The 14,882-nt window shown below is 42.0% G+C and overlaps 1 protein-coding gene across 1 annotated transcript; it reads left to right on the top strand.

Annotated features, from left to right (window-relative positions):
- Positions 1-11,142: 11,142 nt before the first annotated feature.
- LOC139445881 (mannan endo-1,4-beta-mannosidase-like) lies at positions 11,143-13,582 on the top strand. Its single transcript, XM_071227117.1, has 3 exons — positions 11,143-11,508; positions 11,649-12,043; positions 12,623-13,582. The coding sequence occupies exons 2-3, from the start codon at positions 11,801-11,803 to the stop codon at positions 13,580-13,582; spliced, it is 1,203 nt and encodes a 400-aa protein (XP_071083218.1). The 5' UTR covers positions 11,143-11,508; positions 11,649-11,800.
- The last annotated feature ends 1,300 nt before the right edge of the window (positions 13,583-14,882 follow it).

Raw genomic sequence — 14,882 nt, 5'->3', positions numbered from 1 at the left:
AATAAAACTACATTGTTGCCAAAAACTTATTTTGGCCCATAGTTTTAATTTGAAAAGAATATCTGGTTGTGCAGCTGCAGCTGAAGAAACATCCAGACTTCTTACACAATCTCAGCACGCACAACCCCAGTAATCTATATTATTGATGGACACGATGTTACTCCTAGAATGTTAGATTTGAGTACTGTTGACATAATTTACTGAGACATTAGTGTGCAAGCACTTTCATCTGCCCGTCGGTCGCTGCCATACACTGTTGACCACATTGTCATTTATTAAACATTATAAAGGCAACAATCTCTTCTAAAAGAAACTGAAGAAATCTAGAGTTGCAAAGTATACTGAACAACAAAAGTACCTGTGACATTGAATAAGAATTTATGCAAAGTTATGTTTTTTACCAAATCTGAAACAATTTCGGTTTGCAACAGATAAAAGACTCCTGTAAGTGTTCAAATGGTTTTAATTTGTCATACTGACTTCAGAAAATGCGTGATTTCATTTAAAAAAACATGAATATGCCAAAATGTCAATTTACAAATCAATAGCGTGTGTGTCCACCTCTGGTTGCGATGCGAGCAACACACTTTCGTCTGATGGAAGTCCTGTGGGATATCTGTCCATATCTGTCCATATCTGAGGGAGCATGTTTCGAAGTTTCAGTGTCTGTGGAACACGTGGTTGACGGCGAAAGCGCCGATCCATCTAATCCCACACATGCTCTATCGGTGAGAGATCAGGGGAGCGAGCCGGCCAGGGGATGACATTCACGTTGTTTTGTTGAAGAGATTCCTGAACAAGTCTAGCAATATCAGGCCGGGCGTTGTCATGTTGAAAGGTAATGCCAGGGCCATGACGACGCAAAAACGGTAGAACAACAGGGCCGAAGATCTCGTCGCGGTAGCGCTGTCCATTGAGATTTCACTCTACCACTATCAAACGGATCCTCTGTCTTGCTGTAATTCGACCCTATACTATAACGCTGCCGCCCCCGAACCGATCTTTTTCCATGACATAATGATTGACGTAACCGTCACCTCGACGTCGGTACACTCGAATCCGTCCATCGTTGTGACTGAGGTGAAAACGAGACTCGTCAGTGAATAGAACTGCATGGCCGTCCAGCGTAGACGCTGTCTGCACCACTGTAGACGTGCCTGACCGTGTTTTCCTGTCAAAATGGGACGTCTGGCGGGTCTTCTGGCGACAGTCCCCGCACATGAGGCGTGCGGTTTGTGAAGATATTCGTCAAAGGCCAGGGATGCTTCTTGCAGTCACTGTTGCTGGCTGGAATCGATTTTGTAGGTGTGTTGTTAGAATCCAGTTGTCTTGTCGATTATTGGTTACGCGTGGCCTGCCACTCCGAGGATGGTTTCTGACTGCATTCATCTGTTGCCAACATTGCCATAAACACCAAATGGTGTTTCTGTGGACGTTAAATTGTCTTGCAACATCACCTTGACTCGATCCTTCTTCAAGCATACCAATGACTCGCAGACGCTCATTTTCGGACAGGCGTGGCATTTCGTAATGTTGAATAATTGCGTAATTTTATTGTTTTTCTGAGTGGTTGTTGTCAGCACGATGCTGAACAATGCATATAGAATCCCGTTAACGCACATGTTTTATAGCCATTCTTGGGTAGTGAAATGCATGGGGCTTGCATAAAAGTCAACTTTTGCATGGATTGCATGCTTTTCTGTAGCAGTTGCGTTTTTGTGACTTGATTCCATACATGCACTACAATATTGAAAACCAAACTTTACTTTTTGAAAAATACACTAAAATATTGGTGTCACAGGAACCTTTGTTGTTGAGTATATTTTAACTTTCTTTGGAGTTTTCGGATAGTTGTGTCAGGGTCTGTATCAGAAACTACTGATAAGCCTGCCTTAGGGTTTATTTGCCTTTAAAACCTGCAGTCATGCAGATATCTCCCGTTTTATTCACTACTAAAAGTAGTCTCAATTCAGTTACAATACAGTTATGTAGTTGAGGTTTTTTCTGGTCTTTCCAGGCCCTAATACAAAGGGGTTACCATCAACTACTCAAAAGAAGTTAAAGAACACCGACTTTTTCATATGTCTATAGTTAATCTGTGATGACATGACAGATTAACTATGGTCATATGACAAATTGGGTGTTGTTTGACTTCTTTAAAGTAGTGCATTTTGAAATCTATGAAATTTTATGCTTTAGTTATTTTAGTTTAGGTATTTTAAACATTAATGTAACACCATTTTTTTCTAGAAACTAAGCTTTTGTTGTCCTCCACTACTGCGCATGGCACATGAAAGTGAGTTTGTGTGTACAGTAGATACGTTTATAACGAACACGCTTAAAACGAACTGACCTATATTACGAACTTTGTTTTTAGTCCCGACCATTTGTTGTATATATGTTGTATGTATGCTTATAACGAACTACGGTTATAACAAAAAGTAGTGGTCCCCTCGAGTTCGTTATAACCGTAGTTTACTGTATCTCTTTTTTTATTGGTTGACATGACCGTGATGATTTCTTTACAAACTGAACTGGTACACATGGTATACACATGGTGTTCCTCTTTTGTATTTTAACCCTCATGTTTAAAGTATTGTGCCATATACGTATCATATATATGGTATCACTGTTAAACACAAACACACTTGATCATGCCATGACAGTGATTGAGAGCGGCTAGTTTAATTCCGCTTTCAACAGCATTTCAGTTATATTGTGAATATTTGAACAAAAACCTAAGGTTCCACTTTGGTAGCATGAATTTTTAAAACAGAAATTTCTCGTTATCTCAATTATCTTCTCGAAATTTCGAGTTCTTTCTCGATACTTCGATTATTTTCTCGGTTGTTTTTTCAATTATTTTCTCGAAATAACGAGTTTTTTCTCTTACTTCAAATATCACAAAAACTCGAAATTCCTATTATTATTTTTTTCGTTGCTTCGATTATTTTTCCGCAATTTCGATTAGTTTTCGATATATTGAAAAAAATCATAATTTCGATATTTCGAAGTAAGGAGAAAATACTAGAAGCACGGAGAAAATAATTGAAATAACGAGTAAATAACTGAGGTAACGAGAGTGAAAATATCGCAGTAATGAGAAATAATCGAAGGAACGAGAAAATAATTGAAATTACGAAAACCTAATCGAAGCAACGAGAAAAAAACCTCGAAACATCCAGAAATTAATAAATAATTGAAATAACTAGAAATTTTTGATTTGAGAAAAAACATTTAAAAATCCACGATCAGTCCATAGAGACTGACATTACAAGGACGATAATAAGCGGATATTATAGAGGTAATCATTATGATATGATTTTAGCAAATTATGAATATCATCTCGTATTGTTTCCAATATACATGTATTACTTCTTTAGCAAACATTTTTCCAACATATTACTTCTTAAGTAAACAGTTTATATATAACATTGGGCCATGAAAATAACACTTGAATAATTTGAAATAATGAGTGTGTTGGGTTTAACGCCGCTTTAAACATCTTACCAGTTATATCACAGTATGCATATGTCAGGCGAGCCTGGGAGGATTCAAACCCACGATCGTATGTTTCTGGTGTGACCAATGGACGCAACTCTGCACAGAGAATTGTGGCGCCTTAGACGACCGGGCCCCCCGGGCCCCCGATTGGTGTTGTGGTGGTCCGTGAAGTTGTTTCTGTAGTAGAGGTTGTGGTCTGTGTAGTGGTGGTGGGTGAGGTAGTGTATATCTAGCCATCCCGGGGGTGTAGATCGAGATGGTCAGGGTGCTAGTCCAGTGTATATCTAGTCATCCCGGGGGTGGAGATCAAGATAGTCAGGGTGCTAGTCCAGTGTATATCTAGCCATCCCGGGGGTGGAGATCGAGATAGTCAGGGTACTAGTTCAGTGTATATCTAACTGGCCCGGGGGTGGAGATCGAGATAGTCAGGGTGCTAGTCCAGTGTATATCTAACTGGCCCGGGGTTGGAGATCGAGATAGTCAGGGTGCTAGTCCAGTGTATATCTAGCCATCCCGGGGGTGGAGATCGAGAAGGTCAGGGTGCTAGTCCAGTGTATATCTAGCCATCCCGGGGGTGCAGATCGAGATAGTCAGGGTGCTAGTCCAGTGTATATCTAGCCATCCCGGGGGTGGAGATCGAGATAGTCAGGGTGCTAGTCCAGTGTATATCTAGCCATCCCGGGGTGGAGATTGAGATAGTCAGGGTGCTAGTCCAGTGTATATCTAACTGGCCCGGGGGTGGAGATAGAGATAGTCAGGGTGCTAGTCCAGTGTATATCTAGCCATCCCGGGGGTGGAGATCGAGAAGGTCAGGGTGCTAGTCCAGTGTATATCTAGCCATCCCGGGGGTGCAGATCGAGATAGGGTGCTAGTCCAGTGTATATCTAGCCATCCCGGGGGTGGAGATCGAGATAGTCAGGGTGCTAGTCCAGTGTATATCTAGCCATCCCGGGGTGGAGATTGAGATAGTCAGGGTGCTAGTCCAGTGTATATCTAACTGGCCCGGGGGTGGAGATAGAGATAGTCAGGGTGCTAGTCCAGTGTATATCTATCCATCCCGGGGGTGGAGATTGAGATAGTCAGGGTACTAGTCCAGTGTATATCTAGCCATCCCGCGGGTGGAGATCGAGATTGTCAGGGTGCTAGTCCAGTGTATATCTAGCTCGCCCCGGGGGTGGAGATCGAGATAGTCAGGGTACTTGTCCAGTGTATATCTAGCCATCCCGGGGGTGGAGATCGAGATAGTCAGGGTGCTAGTCCAGTGTATATCTAACTCGCCCGGGGGTGGAGATAGAGATAGTCAGGGTACTAGTCCAGTGTATATCTAACTCGCCCGGGGGTGGAGATAGAGATAGTCAGGGTACTTGTCCAGTGTATATCTAGCTAGCCCGGGGGTGGAGATAGAGATAGTCAGGGTACTAGTCCAGTGTATATCTAACTCGCCCGGGGGTGGAGATAGAGATAGTCAGGGTACTAGTCCAGTGTATATCTAACTGGCCCGGGGGTGCAGATCGAGATAGTCAGGGTACTAGTCCAGTGTATATCTAGCCATCCCGGGGGTGGATATCGAGATAGTCAGGGTACTAGTCCAGTGTATATCTAACTGGCCCGTGGTTGGAGATCGAGATGGTCAAGGTGCTAGTCCAGTGTACATATCTAGCTGGCCCGGGGGTGCAGATCGAGATAGTCAGGGTACTAGTCCAGTGTATATTTGACTGGCCCGGGGGTGGAGATCGAGATAGTCAGGGTACTAGTCCAGTGTATATCTAACTGGCCCGGGGGTGCAGATCGAGATAGTCAGGGTACTAGTCCAGTGTATATCTAACTGGCCCGGGGGTGGAAATCGAGATAGTCAGGATACTAGTCCAGTGTATATCTAACTGTCCCGGGGTTGGAGATCGAGATAGTCAGGGTGCTGTACATTTAGCTAGCCCGGGGAGTGGTGACCGCCTTGAATTCCGAATATTTATGAATTTATGTGTGACACTTCGACACAATCATCAGAAGTCATTTTGTCGTTACAGGCACTTCGCGAGAGACATTTTACGTACGCCTCTGTGACTTTTGCAGAAATAGTGGCTTGCGTTCGATTTGAAAACCCTGAACGACCGAGATGAACTCATGTCAACTCAAATACGTCATTCTTCGGTTGACCTAGATTAACCATATTATAACCCCCGTTAACAGCCTCCAAGTGGCGTAAAGAAAATTAATTTTGTTTATTGATTCAATCATGAATAAAAGGATTTTAATTAATATAATTAAATAGGTGCTAATTGCATATGTGTATTCTGAAATGCGTCAGAGACATTTAACTTTCGATTGTTGATATGAATATGAGACAATAATAATAAGGCAACTTTCTTGTCTTTCTTGTCGTTTTGCGTGCATTCAATAGAAAAGTTGTGTTAACTTCTCATTGTTGTGTTTCTTGTTGCCAGAAATGTAGTAACGTAGGTTGACTCAGGTCACTCAGTTAGAATAAATTATGTACTGATGTAAATAATGTGATGAGATGAGAGAGAGAGAGAGACAGAGAGAGAGAGAGACAGAGAGAGAAGGAGAGAGAGATGTTGTGGTTTGCACGTGTGATTGGATGTGAGTGTGTATGGGTACGAGGATGCGTTGTGTATGAGTGATTGCGTGAGCATGTGAGAGGATGAGTTTTGCATGAGTGATTTTGTCTGCATGTGAAAAAATGCATTTTGCATGAGTGATTGCATGTTAGTTTGAGGTGCAGTATTTTACATATGACAGGACGTGCTTTGCATGTTTGATTAAGAGAGAGAAAGAGAGCTTTATTTCAGTAAAGGGGCCACCGGCCAATTATACAATACATGATATCAGAGTTAGACAATTTCAGCGCCAATGAGAAAGTTATTACGCTTTTTAAAAGCAAGACATATAAATTAAGCTAAAGCATTAATTATGCATGGGGTTTTAGATGTAACAGAGTGTTACAAATATATCAAAAGTTACATTTGTGTAAACATAATAAGGTAAAACATTACGTCTCAAACTGTCATAATATGGACATTGTAAACAAAAATGATATTCAGCTTCCACTTCAGGTCTTACACAAAATGGACATAGTCTCTTAGCTCTAGGTATATTGTACTTCCTTCCATTTTCAATTAGCAAAGTATGACCAGAACATCTAAATTTATTCACAGCAATACGATAGTCACTTGCTGAAATGCAATCTAGATAATTTTCAAATACATGATATTGCTTAATACAAGAATAGAAAGAAGGTTTTGAGTACGTTCCTAAACTGCTAGACCACGGTTGGTTATCTATTTCAATACATCTTATTTTAAAGTTATCAATAAAACCAATATGATTTATTCCTTGATTATCCAAAATATGGCCAAAACCATATGAATAAAGAAGTTGTTTTACTTTGACTGCCCAGCAATTTTTTACTTACAGAGAGGACCAGTGAAAACCAGCTATATTCCAGCTATATGACGGCAGTCTGTAAATGAGTGAGTGAGTGAGTTGGGTTTAACGCCGCTTTCAACAGTATTCCAATAATTATATCATGGCGTGTCAGCTGAATGTGGGAGGAAAGCCCGAAGTGATGCAGGTCTCAGACGTTTACCACTTCGGTGAAACCCACGAGCATTGGTATGGTGCTGACAAACCTAGAAACATAATCGGGGCGAACCGGGATTCGAACCCACAATCATAGGTTTCTTACGTGCCCAAGGGAATTGCGGCGCCTTAGACGACAGTGCCACCCGTACCCCCGCAGTCTGTAAATAATCGAGTCTGGACAAGACAATCCAGTGGTTGACATCATGAGCATCGATCCACGCAACTGGGATACGATGACATGCATCAACCAAGTCAGCGAGCCTGACCTCCCGATCCCGTTAGTCGCCTCTTACGCTTTTTATCTTGATATCTTCAATATACTAAATTGAGATTTCAAGATAGTGATCGAATCGCTCACGTGTCGCTCTTATAAAGGTACAGAAAGTCTTATAGGAATTGTCCCAAACTGAGATTTCACGAACGATCAGGGGCAGTAAAGTCTGACAAATACTACTAATAAAAAATGTAACTTTTACAAATGCACTCTACTGCCACATTAGGCCAGGTTCACACAGTGCCGATTATGGCTCCCGTTTGAGATCAGGCAGCGCTACGAAAGTGAAAAAGTCGGATTACTATCCTCAATGATCTGGAATGTCCTATCATTGTCTGAACGCAGTCGTATACGTTCGCAACATAGGCCTACGGATCGGGAAAGGTCCAGAGAGGTCGGCCAAGAACTACCGACAGTGTGGTGCGTCCTGTAACATTCGGGAAACTCCGCCGATTTTGTCTAGTCGGATTACAATCGTGACTATGTCGTGACAGATTCTGCTGTATCGGATCAAAATCGCCACAATTTCCTGTGTTGCCTTAAATTGACGGTGTCCTGGGGATCGGGACGCTGTCGTGATGAACGGACATGAATTGTTCATTGTCGTTTCTTGTCGATCGAGTCCAGATTGCGTCCAGATCTTGCTGAATGCGAACCGCATTTGTCGGTTTTACTGTCTGATCTCTGTCGGATCGCATTCGGGAGAATCGGGACGCTGTCGGGACAGATTTGGTCGTTTTTTACCATGCGGAAGATACAAATAGGATCAGATTCGGATTGAGAACGGGAGAATCGGGACGAATTCGGCTGGTCACGGCTGAATCGGGACGCTTCCAGAACAATATCTGATTATTTGTGAATTTCCCACCACGAATCACAGGATCTTGATCAGACTTTTGACAAATTTTAATCGGGAATGGTCCTTTCCAGGACGGCAGTAAAAATCCTGAATGTGTGACTGAGCCCTAGCAGAACTTTGAGGTTACTGGGTTTGTTTTTTTGGTTGATTTTGTTTCTTGAAAGTTCGAAAAAAATATTGTAAACAGTATATAAACATACACGTGATTACGACCAAACTCACCATAAAGCGCAACGGTTAGTGTTTATAGACTTACATTGACGTCTAAACTCACCATAAAGCGTAACGTTTAGTGTTTGTAGACCAACATTGACGACTAAACTCACCATAAAGCGCAACGGTTAGTGTTTATAGACTAACATTGACGTCTAAACTCACCATAAAGCGCAACGGTTAGTGTTTATAGACTAACATTGACGTCTAAACTCACCATAAAGCGCAACGGTTAGTGTTTATAGACTAACATTGACGTCTAAACTCACCATAAAGCGCAACGGTTAGTGTTTATAGACTAACATTGACGTCTAAACTCACCATAAAGCGCAACGGTTAGTGTTTATAGACTAACATTGACGTCTAAACTCACCATAAAGCGCAACGGTTAGTGTTTATAGACTAACATTGACGTCTAAACTCACCATAAAGCGCAACGGTTAGTGTTTATAGAACAACGTTGACGACTAAACTCACCACAAAGCATAACGGTTAGTATTTGAAGACCAACATTGACGACCAAACTCACATTAAAGCACAACGGTTGGTGTTTGTAGACGAACATTGAACAAGTTAGTTCATTCTTTTGAGTGTACTCCCATGAATCCCCAGTGAATCCCCATGAATCCAAACAAAAATCTTGGCTAGATCTTTCGTAAACCTTGTGCGTTACGACTCCTTTTTTTCGATAACGGAAAACATAAATACAACGCCCTTATTGTGCAATCCCCAACTCACTTTTTTTCAGAAACCATGGTAACGTGTTATGTGTTTCCACTTCTTGATGTTGATCTACTATGCACCTACTTCACCAAATTCCTGGTTCCGGCTCCGACCGTTGACTGGTGGACCAGTCGTCCATGGCGCCGCAATGCCGAGTTGTGTCCCTTGGGCGCACCAGAAACCTATGTTCGTGGTTTCGAATAACAGATTCGGCCTTTTCATGTTTCTAGGTTTGTCACCATCATATCCGAGCTCGTTGGTTTCACCAAGTGGTTAATGTCTTAGACCTCAATCACTTCGGGCTTTCCTCCCACATTAAGCTGACACACCGTGATATACCCACTCACTCAAAGCGGCGTTAACCCAACACATTCTGACTTGTGTGAATCAAGTTATTAAAACATCATATTTGTCAGCAGAGTCAAATTGTATGATGTTGCTGAATCTAGAATAACTGATTACCGTTATCAAGCCGAGACAATGTCTTCATTTCACACACAAGTCACTTATCACATTGTCTACTGAACCGGAGCCTTATCCTTGTGAAAAGAGGCGCTAGTTCCACAGCCTGGTGCTATTGGCAATCTCGGTACAGGAACTGTAACCACTGACCTGTTGACGTCTCTATATACTTGGGTAACTAGGTCTTGTGAATTTGGACCAGATGATAAAACACGTCTTTGCACACGGGTAAAACAACACATTGTTTTTTCATGATTGTGGTTTTGAATGAGCAAAGCCAAAACAGCAAAGGAAATATAAACAGCTCAAGTCTTTTTTTAATTGTCCGGCCCTTCATATCTGAGTGATAAAAAGATAAAAAGTATTAAAATTTGCTATTTTTGTTATAATTTATAAAATGTTCATGTTACTGAATATCAAACTCTCAACCTTTATAACAAACAGAATTAGCAAAAAGATATAATAGCGAGTTACATAAAATATATCTTTTTCTCTAGGTCGACCTAGGTCGACCTGCCTAGGTCGACCTGCCCTTGGTAATGGTTTATTTATCGATATTCATAACATATCAGCACACGCTTTCAACACAGAGGACTTCTAGTGAGTGAGTGTGTTGGGTTTTAACACCGTTTTTAACAGTATTCGAGGTATATCACGGCGTGTCAGCTTTATGTGGGAGGAAGGCCCGAAGTAATGCAGGTCTCGGACGTTTACCACTTCGGTGAAACCCACGAGCACGGGTGTGGTGCTGACAAACCTAGACACATAATCGGGGTGAACCGGGATTCGAACCCACAATCATAGGTTTCTGGCATGCCCAAGGGACGCAACTCTGCACAGCGAATCGCGGCGCCTTAGACGACTGGGCCACACGTGCCCCCTTTTTATAATGAAAGACACAATGACTAGTTAAGTGTACACACAGACACACACATACATACACACATACACGCGCGCAAACATACACATACATACACGCACACACATACATACACATATATATACATACACCCTCGCGCACACATTCAGACACAGACACACACACACACACATGCACAAACATACACACACATACAAAAAAGTGATTCAATATGAATGCGAGTAGATAAGAGAAAATGAATTTATCGGGTTTTTATTCGTTTTGGAATGTTTTCAACTCAGCAATTTCAGAATTAGTAATTACATTTTTCTTGGACAGAAATTTAAAAGTTGAAAGACCATTAAGACATGAAAGTCGGTACAGGGACATTAAGTAGCCCTGAAACGTCACGAACAATATAGAAGTTGTTATCCAGGTTCGTCTTTAAATTTAAAAGGCAAAAAATACCATGGACAAACACACTATTATACTGAAGGGGTGTACAAATTAATTACTCGTTTCCTTGTTGTTTTGTTTTTTGCTAGAAACAACAAGTACGTGATAAGGATAGCGATGACCTTTGTGACGTCTGCTCAATCACGAACCAACATCCGGGCATCATCGGTTTGGACTTCCTGTGCATGGAGTCCTGGTATATGGAAATCGTGACGTATCTCGCCCACAAGGCCTACGCTCGAGGAGACGTTATCACGTTTTCATGGCACCACAGCAACCGAATAAACAGGACGACTTCGGGGACCACAATGCAGTGATTGATATTTAAGCATTGATCTACGTAATTCGGATACGATAACATGTATCATCCAACTCAGCGAGCCTGACCACCGCTTCCCGTTAGTCGCCTCTTACCACAAGCATATTCGCCTTTTACGGCAAGCATGGATTGGTGAAGACCTATTCAACCCCGGATCTTCAAGGGGAATGCCAAAAGAAATAGCGGATGCCTAGAGAGAGAGGATGGGATAGGCCTGACACCCTTTTCAAATGACGCATGTAAGTTCAGGATAAATGAAAATATAGAAGTGGTGGTACTTTATCATATTAGTATGTGTCAGTAGACAATATCCACTAAATACAATCTCAGAAACCTGCACAATAAAGAAACCCTAATTATTTCATTATCTTATAATCAGGCACAGTTTGCTTGGACCTAATCAGCACAAACAACAGCTGTCGTCCATGTAATCTCAGATAATCTTACCTGTTGACTGGGTCAAGCTTCAAGCATATATTCAGCAGACTTGGCTATATTGTGGCGTATCCAAAAAGGATAATATAAACCAACATGGTGCCTCTTTCTAAGGGGTTTCTTATTTTGACTGCGATCCAATATGGCTGCTATGGACTTCCGATCGATCAACGCGCTACCTTGGAGACGAAGAACTTGTACAGCAATCTACTGAAGCTGTCACGTGACGACAGCAAGTTCATGTTTGGGATGCAAGGATCCACACAGTGGGGAGAATATGGCGGGCACTCTCCTTACCATGTCTACCAGAATGGAAATACCAAAGGATGGGCGTTCACCGTGAGTTGGCGACTTTCATGACCGCTCGTTTCCTTCCGGAAAGACCGAAGTCTGACGGACAGACGCGAGTGGTGACGATTGAGTTAAAATTTCAACACAATCAGATTTATCATTAAAATTGACAGCCATAATTGTTATTATACTTAGAATAGAGGGAGAGAGTTATATAGTTTGTTTGTACCAATAAATAGAGAATCTCACCCTCGTGTCTTTTGATATCAATTATATCAACGAGTGTTGATATATTTGATATCAGAAGACACGAAAGTGAGATTTTATGAATCATCCAACATCATCCTTCCAACTTTTGCAGTTTGTAGACAGTAATAAGTGTCTTCGTTGTAAAAAGTACTGCTAACAGTTTCATTAGCAGAGCCTTAAGATATGTCATTTGATTATGACGTCACAATGGTCTGCAAATTATTGTGATGCAATTTCATTGCAGCGATATCTACAATGTAGATATCGCTTGATGTCACCCAAGCGATATCTCCTGTGGGGGCCAGTTTGGGATGATAAACGCTATTAATTGCCTTTATTTATTGAAACGAAATTGTGTTTCATTGCATATTTTTCCAGAGTGAACAGGCACATCATATGGATAGCGATGACCTTTGTGACGTCTGCTCAATCACGAACCAACATCCGGGCATCATGGGTATGGACTTCCGGGATCTGACACCTTCTTACATTGACACCGTGACGTATCTCGCCCACAAGGCCTACGCTCGAGGAGAAGTTATCACGTTTTCATGGCACCACAGCAACCCAGTTACAGGAGGGCCGTTCTACATTGCCGACGACCAGGGGGACGTGGCCCACAGCATCCAAAAATCTCTCCCTGGTGGACCCAACCACGTCAACCTGACGAAGAGCCTGGACAAAATCGCAGAATGGGCACTAAACTTCAAAGATCCCCAGGGTAAACATATCCCCGTAATATTCCGTCCCTACCATGAGATGAACGGAAGATGGTTCTTCTGGGGGATGGGAAATGCTGCTCACAACACCCCGGACGAGTATAAGAAACTCTGGCAGTTCCTTGTCCACTACCTCCGTGACATCAAACACGTCCACAACTTCCTCTACGCCTACAGCCCCGGCTGGGTGAAGGATAACCATGAATATATGCTAACCTACCCTGGGGACGACTACGTCGACGTGGTGGGACAAGACTACTACTACAGCGGTTCGACTTCAAGAAACCCCACAGACCTCATCGCTAAAATCGAGTCCATTGTTGATGTGGCCAAGAGGAGGAATAAGATAGCGGCAGTGACTGAGTTCGGATCTAATAACCCCACAGTGGATACTCATCCCAACTTGTGGATGGACCTGGTCCTCAAGCCAATGAAGGAGAGTAAGACTGCTCTAGGAATCGCCTATTTATCAACGTGGATTAACAGGTGTTCGGGCGACGGGAAGTGTGGGAAACTTTACACGCCATATAAGGGACATCCCGCAGCAGACGACTTCCTGAAGTTCTTCAATGACCCGGCCACTCTATGGGGAAAGAACATACCAAACATTTACTCGTAGTGAAATAAATAAATTCTATTATGAATATGTTAACAAATTTTAAAATGAACAATTTGGCATAATTTCAATCAATATAAAAGCGGATGATAATTAAAAAATGTAGGTCAAACTAGAAAAGTGATAAAACATGCCTTCTTCAAACTCATCACAGATTGAAGACCCTTACCTCTAGGTGAGTTAGTGAGTGAGTGAGTATGGTTTTACGCCGCTTTTAACCATATTTTAGCAATATCACGGCGAGGGACACCAGAAATCGGTTTCACACATTGTACCCATGTAGGGAATCGAACCCGGGTCTCAGGCGTGACGAGTGAACCAGTAGGCTACCCGACCGCCGCTGACCTCTAGGTAACATAAAGAAGAATCTTTAAGGCATTTCCAGCATAATGACATTTCTGGCCAATGCGTACAACTTTAACGAGAATGTCCTATCCCTGTACCTACCTGAGTTATAACCTTTATTGGTTTAATGACATCCCTTCCAATTTGGGAAAACGCCCGTCTAACCAGAAAGACCAATACCTCTAACAACATAAATAAGAAAGTTCAGTGGACTCCGTTTTTTTTACTTCACACATTTCTAAAAGGCAATTTTAAACCAGAAAGTCCCCTTGTCTCTAATAATATTAACAAGACAGGTATATACATTTTTTTATTTGATATCACGCGCGGTTTTAGATAACACATGTCAAGACAAGACAACTTTATACCAGAAAGTCCCATGACTTTAATAATTTTAACACAAATGTTATATGAACTTCTATTTTTATTACTTGCGGTTTTGGAAAGCATATATGACAAGTAAGACAACTTTAACATAAGGCTACAGTATGTTGTTAAAGAATGCTCCAGTTACTTTAGGGGCGGTCGGGTAGCCTAGTGGTAAAAGCGTTCGCTCGTCACGCTGAAGACCCGGGTTCGATTCCCGACATGGGTACAATGTGTGAAACCCATTTCTGGTGTGCCCTGCCGTGATATTGCTGGAATATTGCTTAAAGCGGCGTAGAATAATACTCACTCACTCCAGTTACTTTGACCTTCCTTCAAATTCGGCAAATGAAATGTATGATTCTCTCCAGTAGAAAGATGGGTGCTAGCACTTCCAATCATATCATACCACCACTGGGGGTTGGTCAGTACATAAAAAAGCAGAAGACCTTGACGTGTGACCAGACCTATGGGCTCTTTTCCCTTATTATCTTTGATTCTGGACATCTGGTAGGTAAACTGATGCAAATTTCAGACGTTTGCCACTTTGATGAAGGCAACGAGCACACAGGTATTAAACTGACAAACCAAG

Source organism: Haliotis cracherodii, unplaced genomic scaffold (genome assembly GCF_022045235.1).
Source record: "Haliotis cracherodii isolate W230 unplaced genomic scaffold, xgHalCrac1.p SCAF_6, whole genome shotgun sequence".
NCBI lineage: Eukaryota > Metazoa > Mollusca > Gastropoda > Lepetellida > Haliotidae > Haliotis > Haliotis cracherodii.
This window is presented reverse-complemented; position numbering and strand designations above follow the sequence as displayed.

Bases quoted from the DNA above. Each gene is read 5' to 3' on its own strand.
- LOC139445881 (XM_071227117.1), top strand. From the start codon at position 11,801: ATGGTGCCTCTTTCTAAGGGGTTTCTTATTTTGACTGCGATCCAATAT. The intron at 12,044-12,622 runs GTGAGTTGGCGA...ATATTTTTCCAG, and splicing joins CCAAAGGATGGGCGTTCACC to AGTGAACAGGCACATCATAT.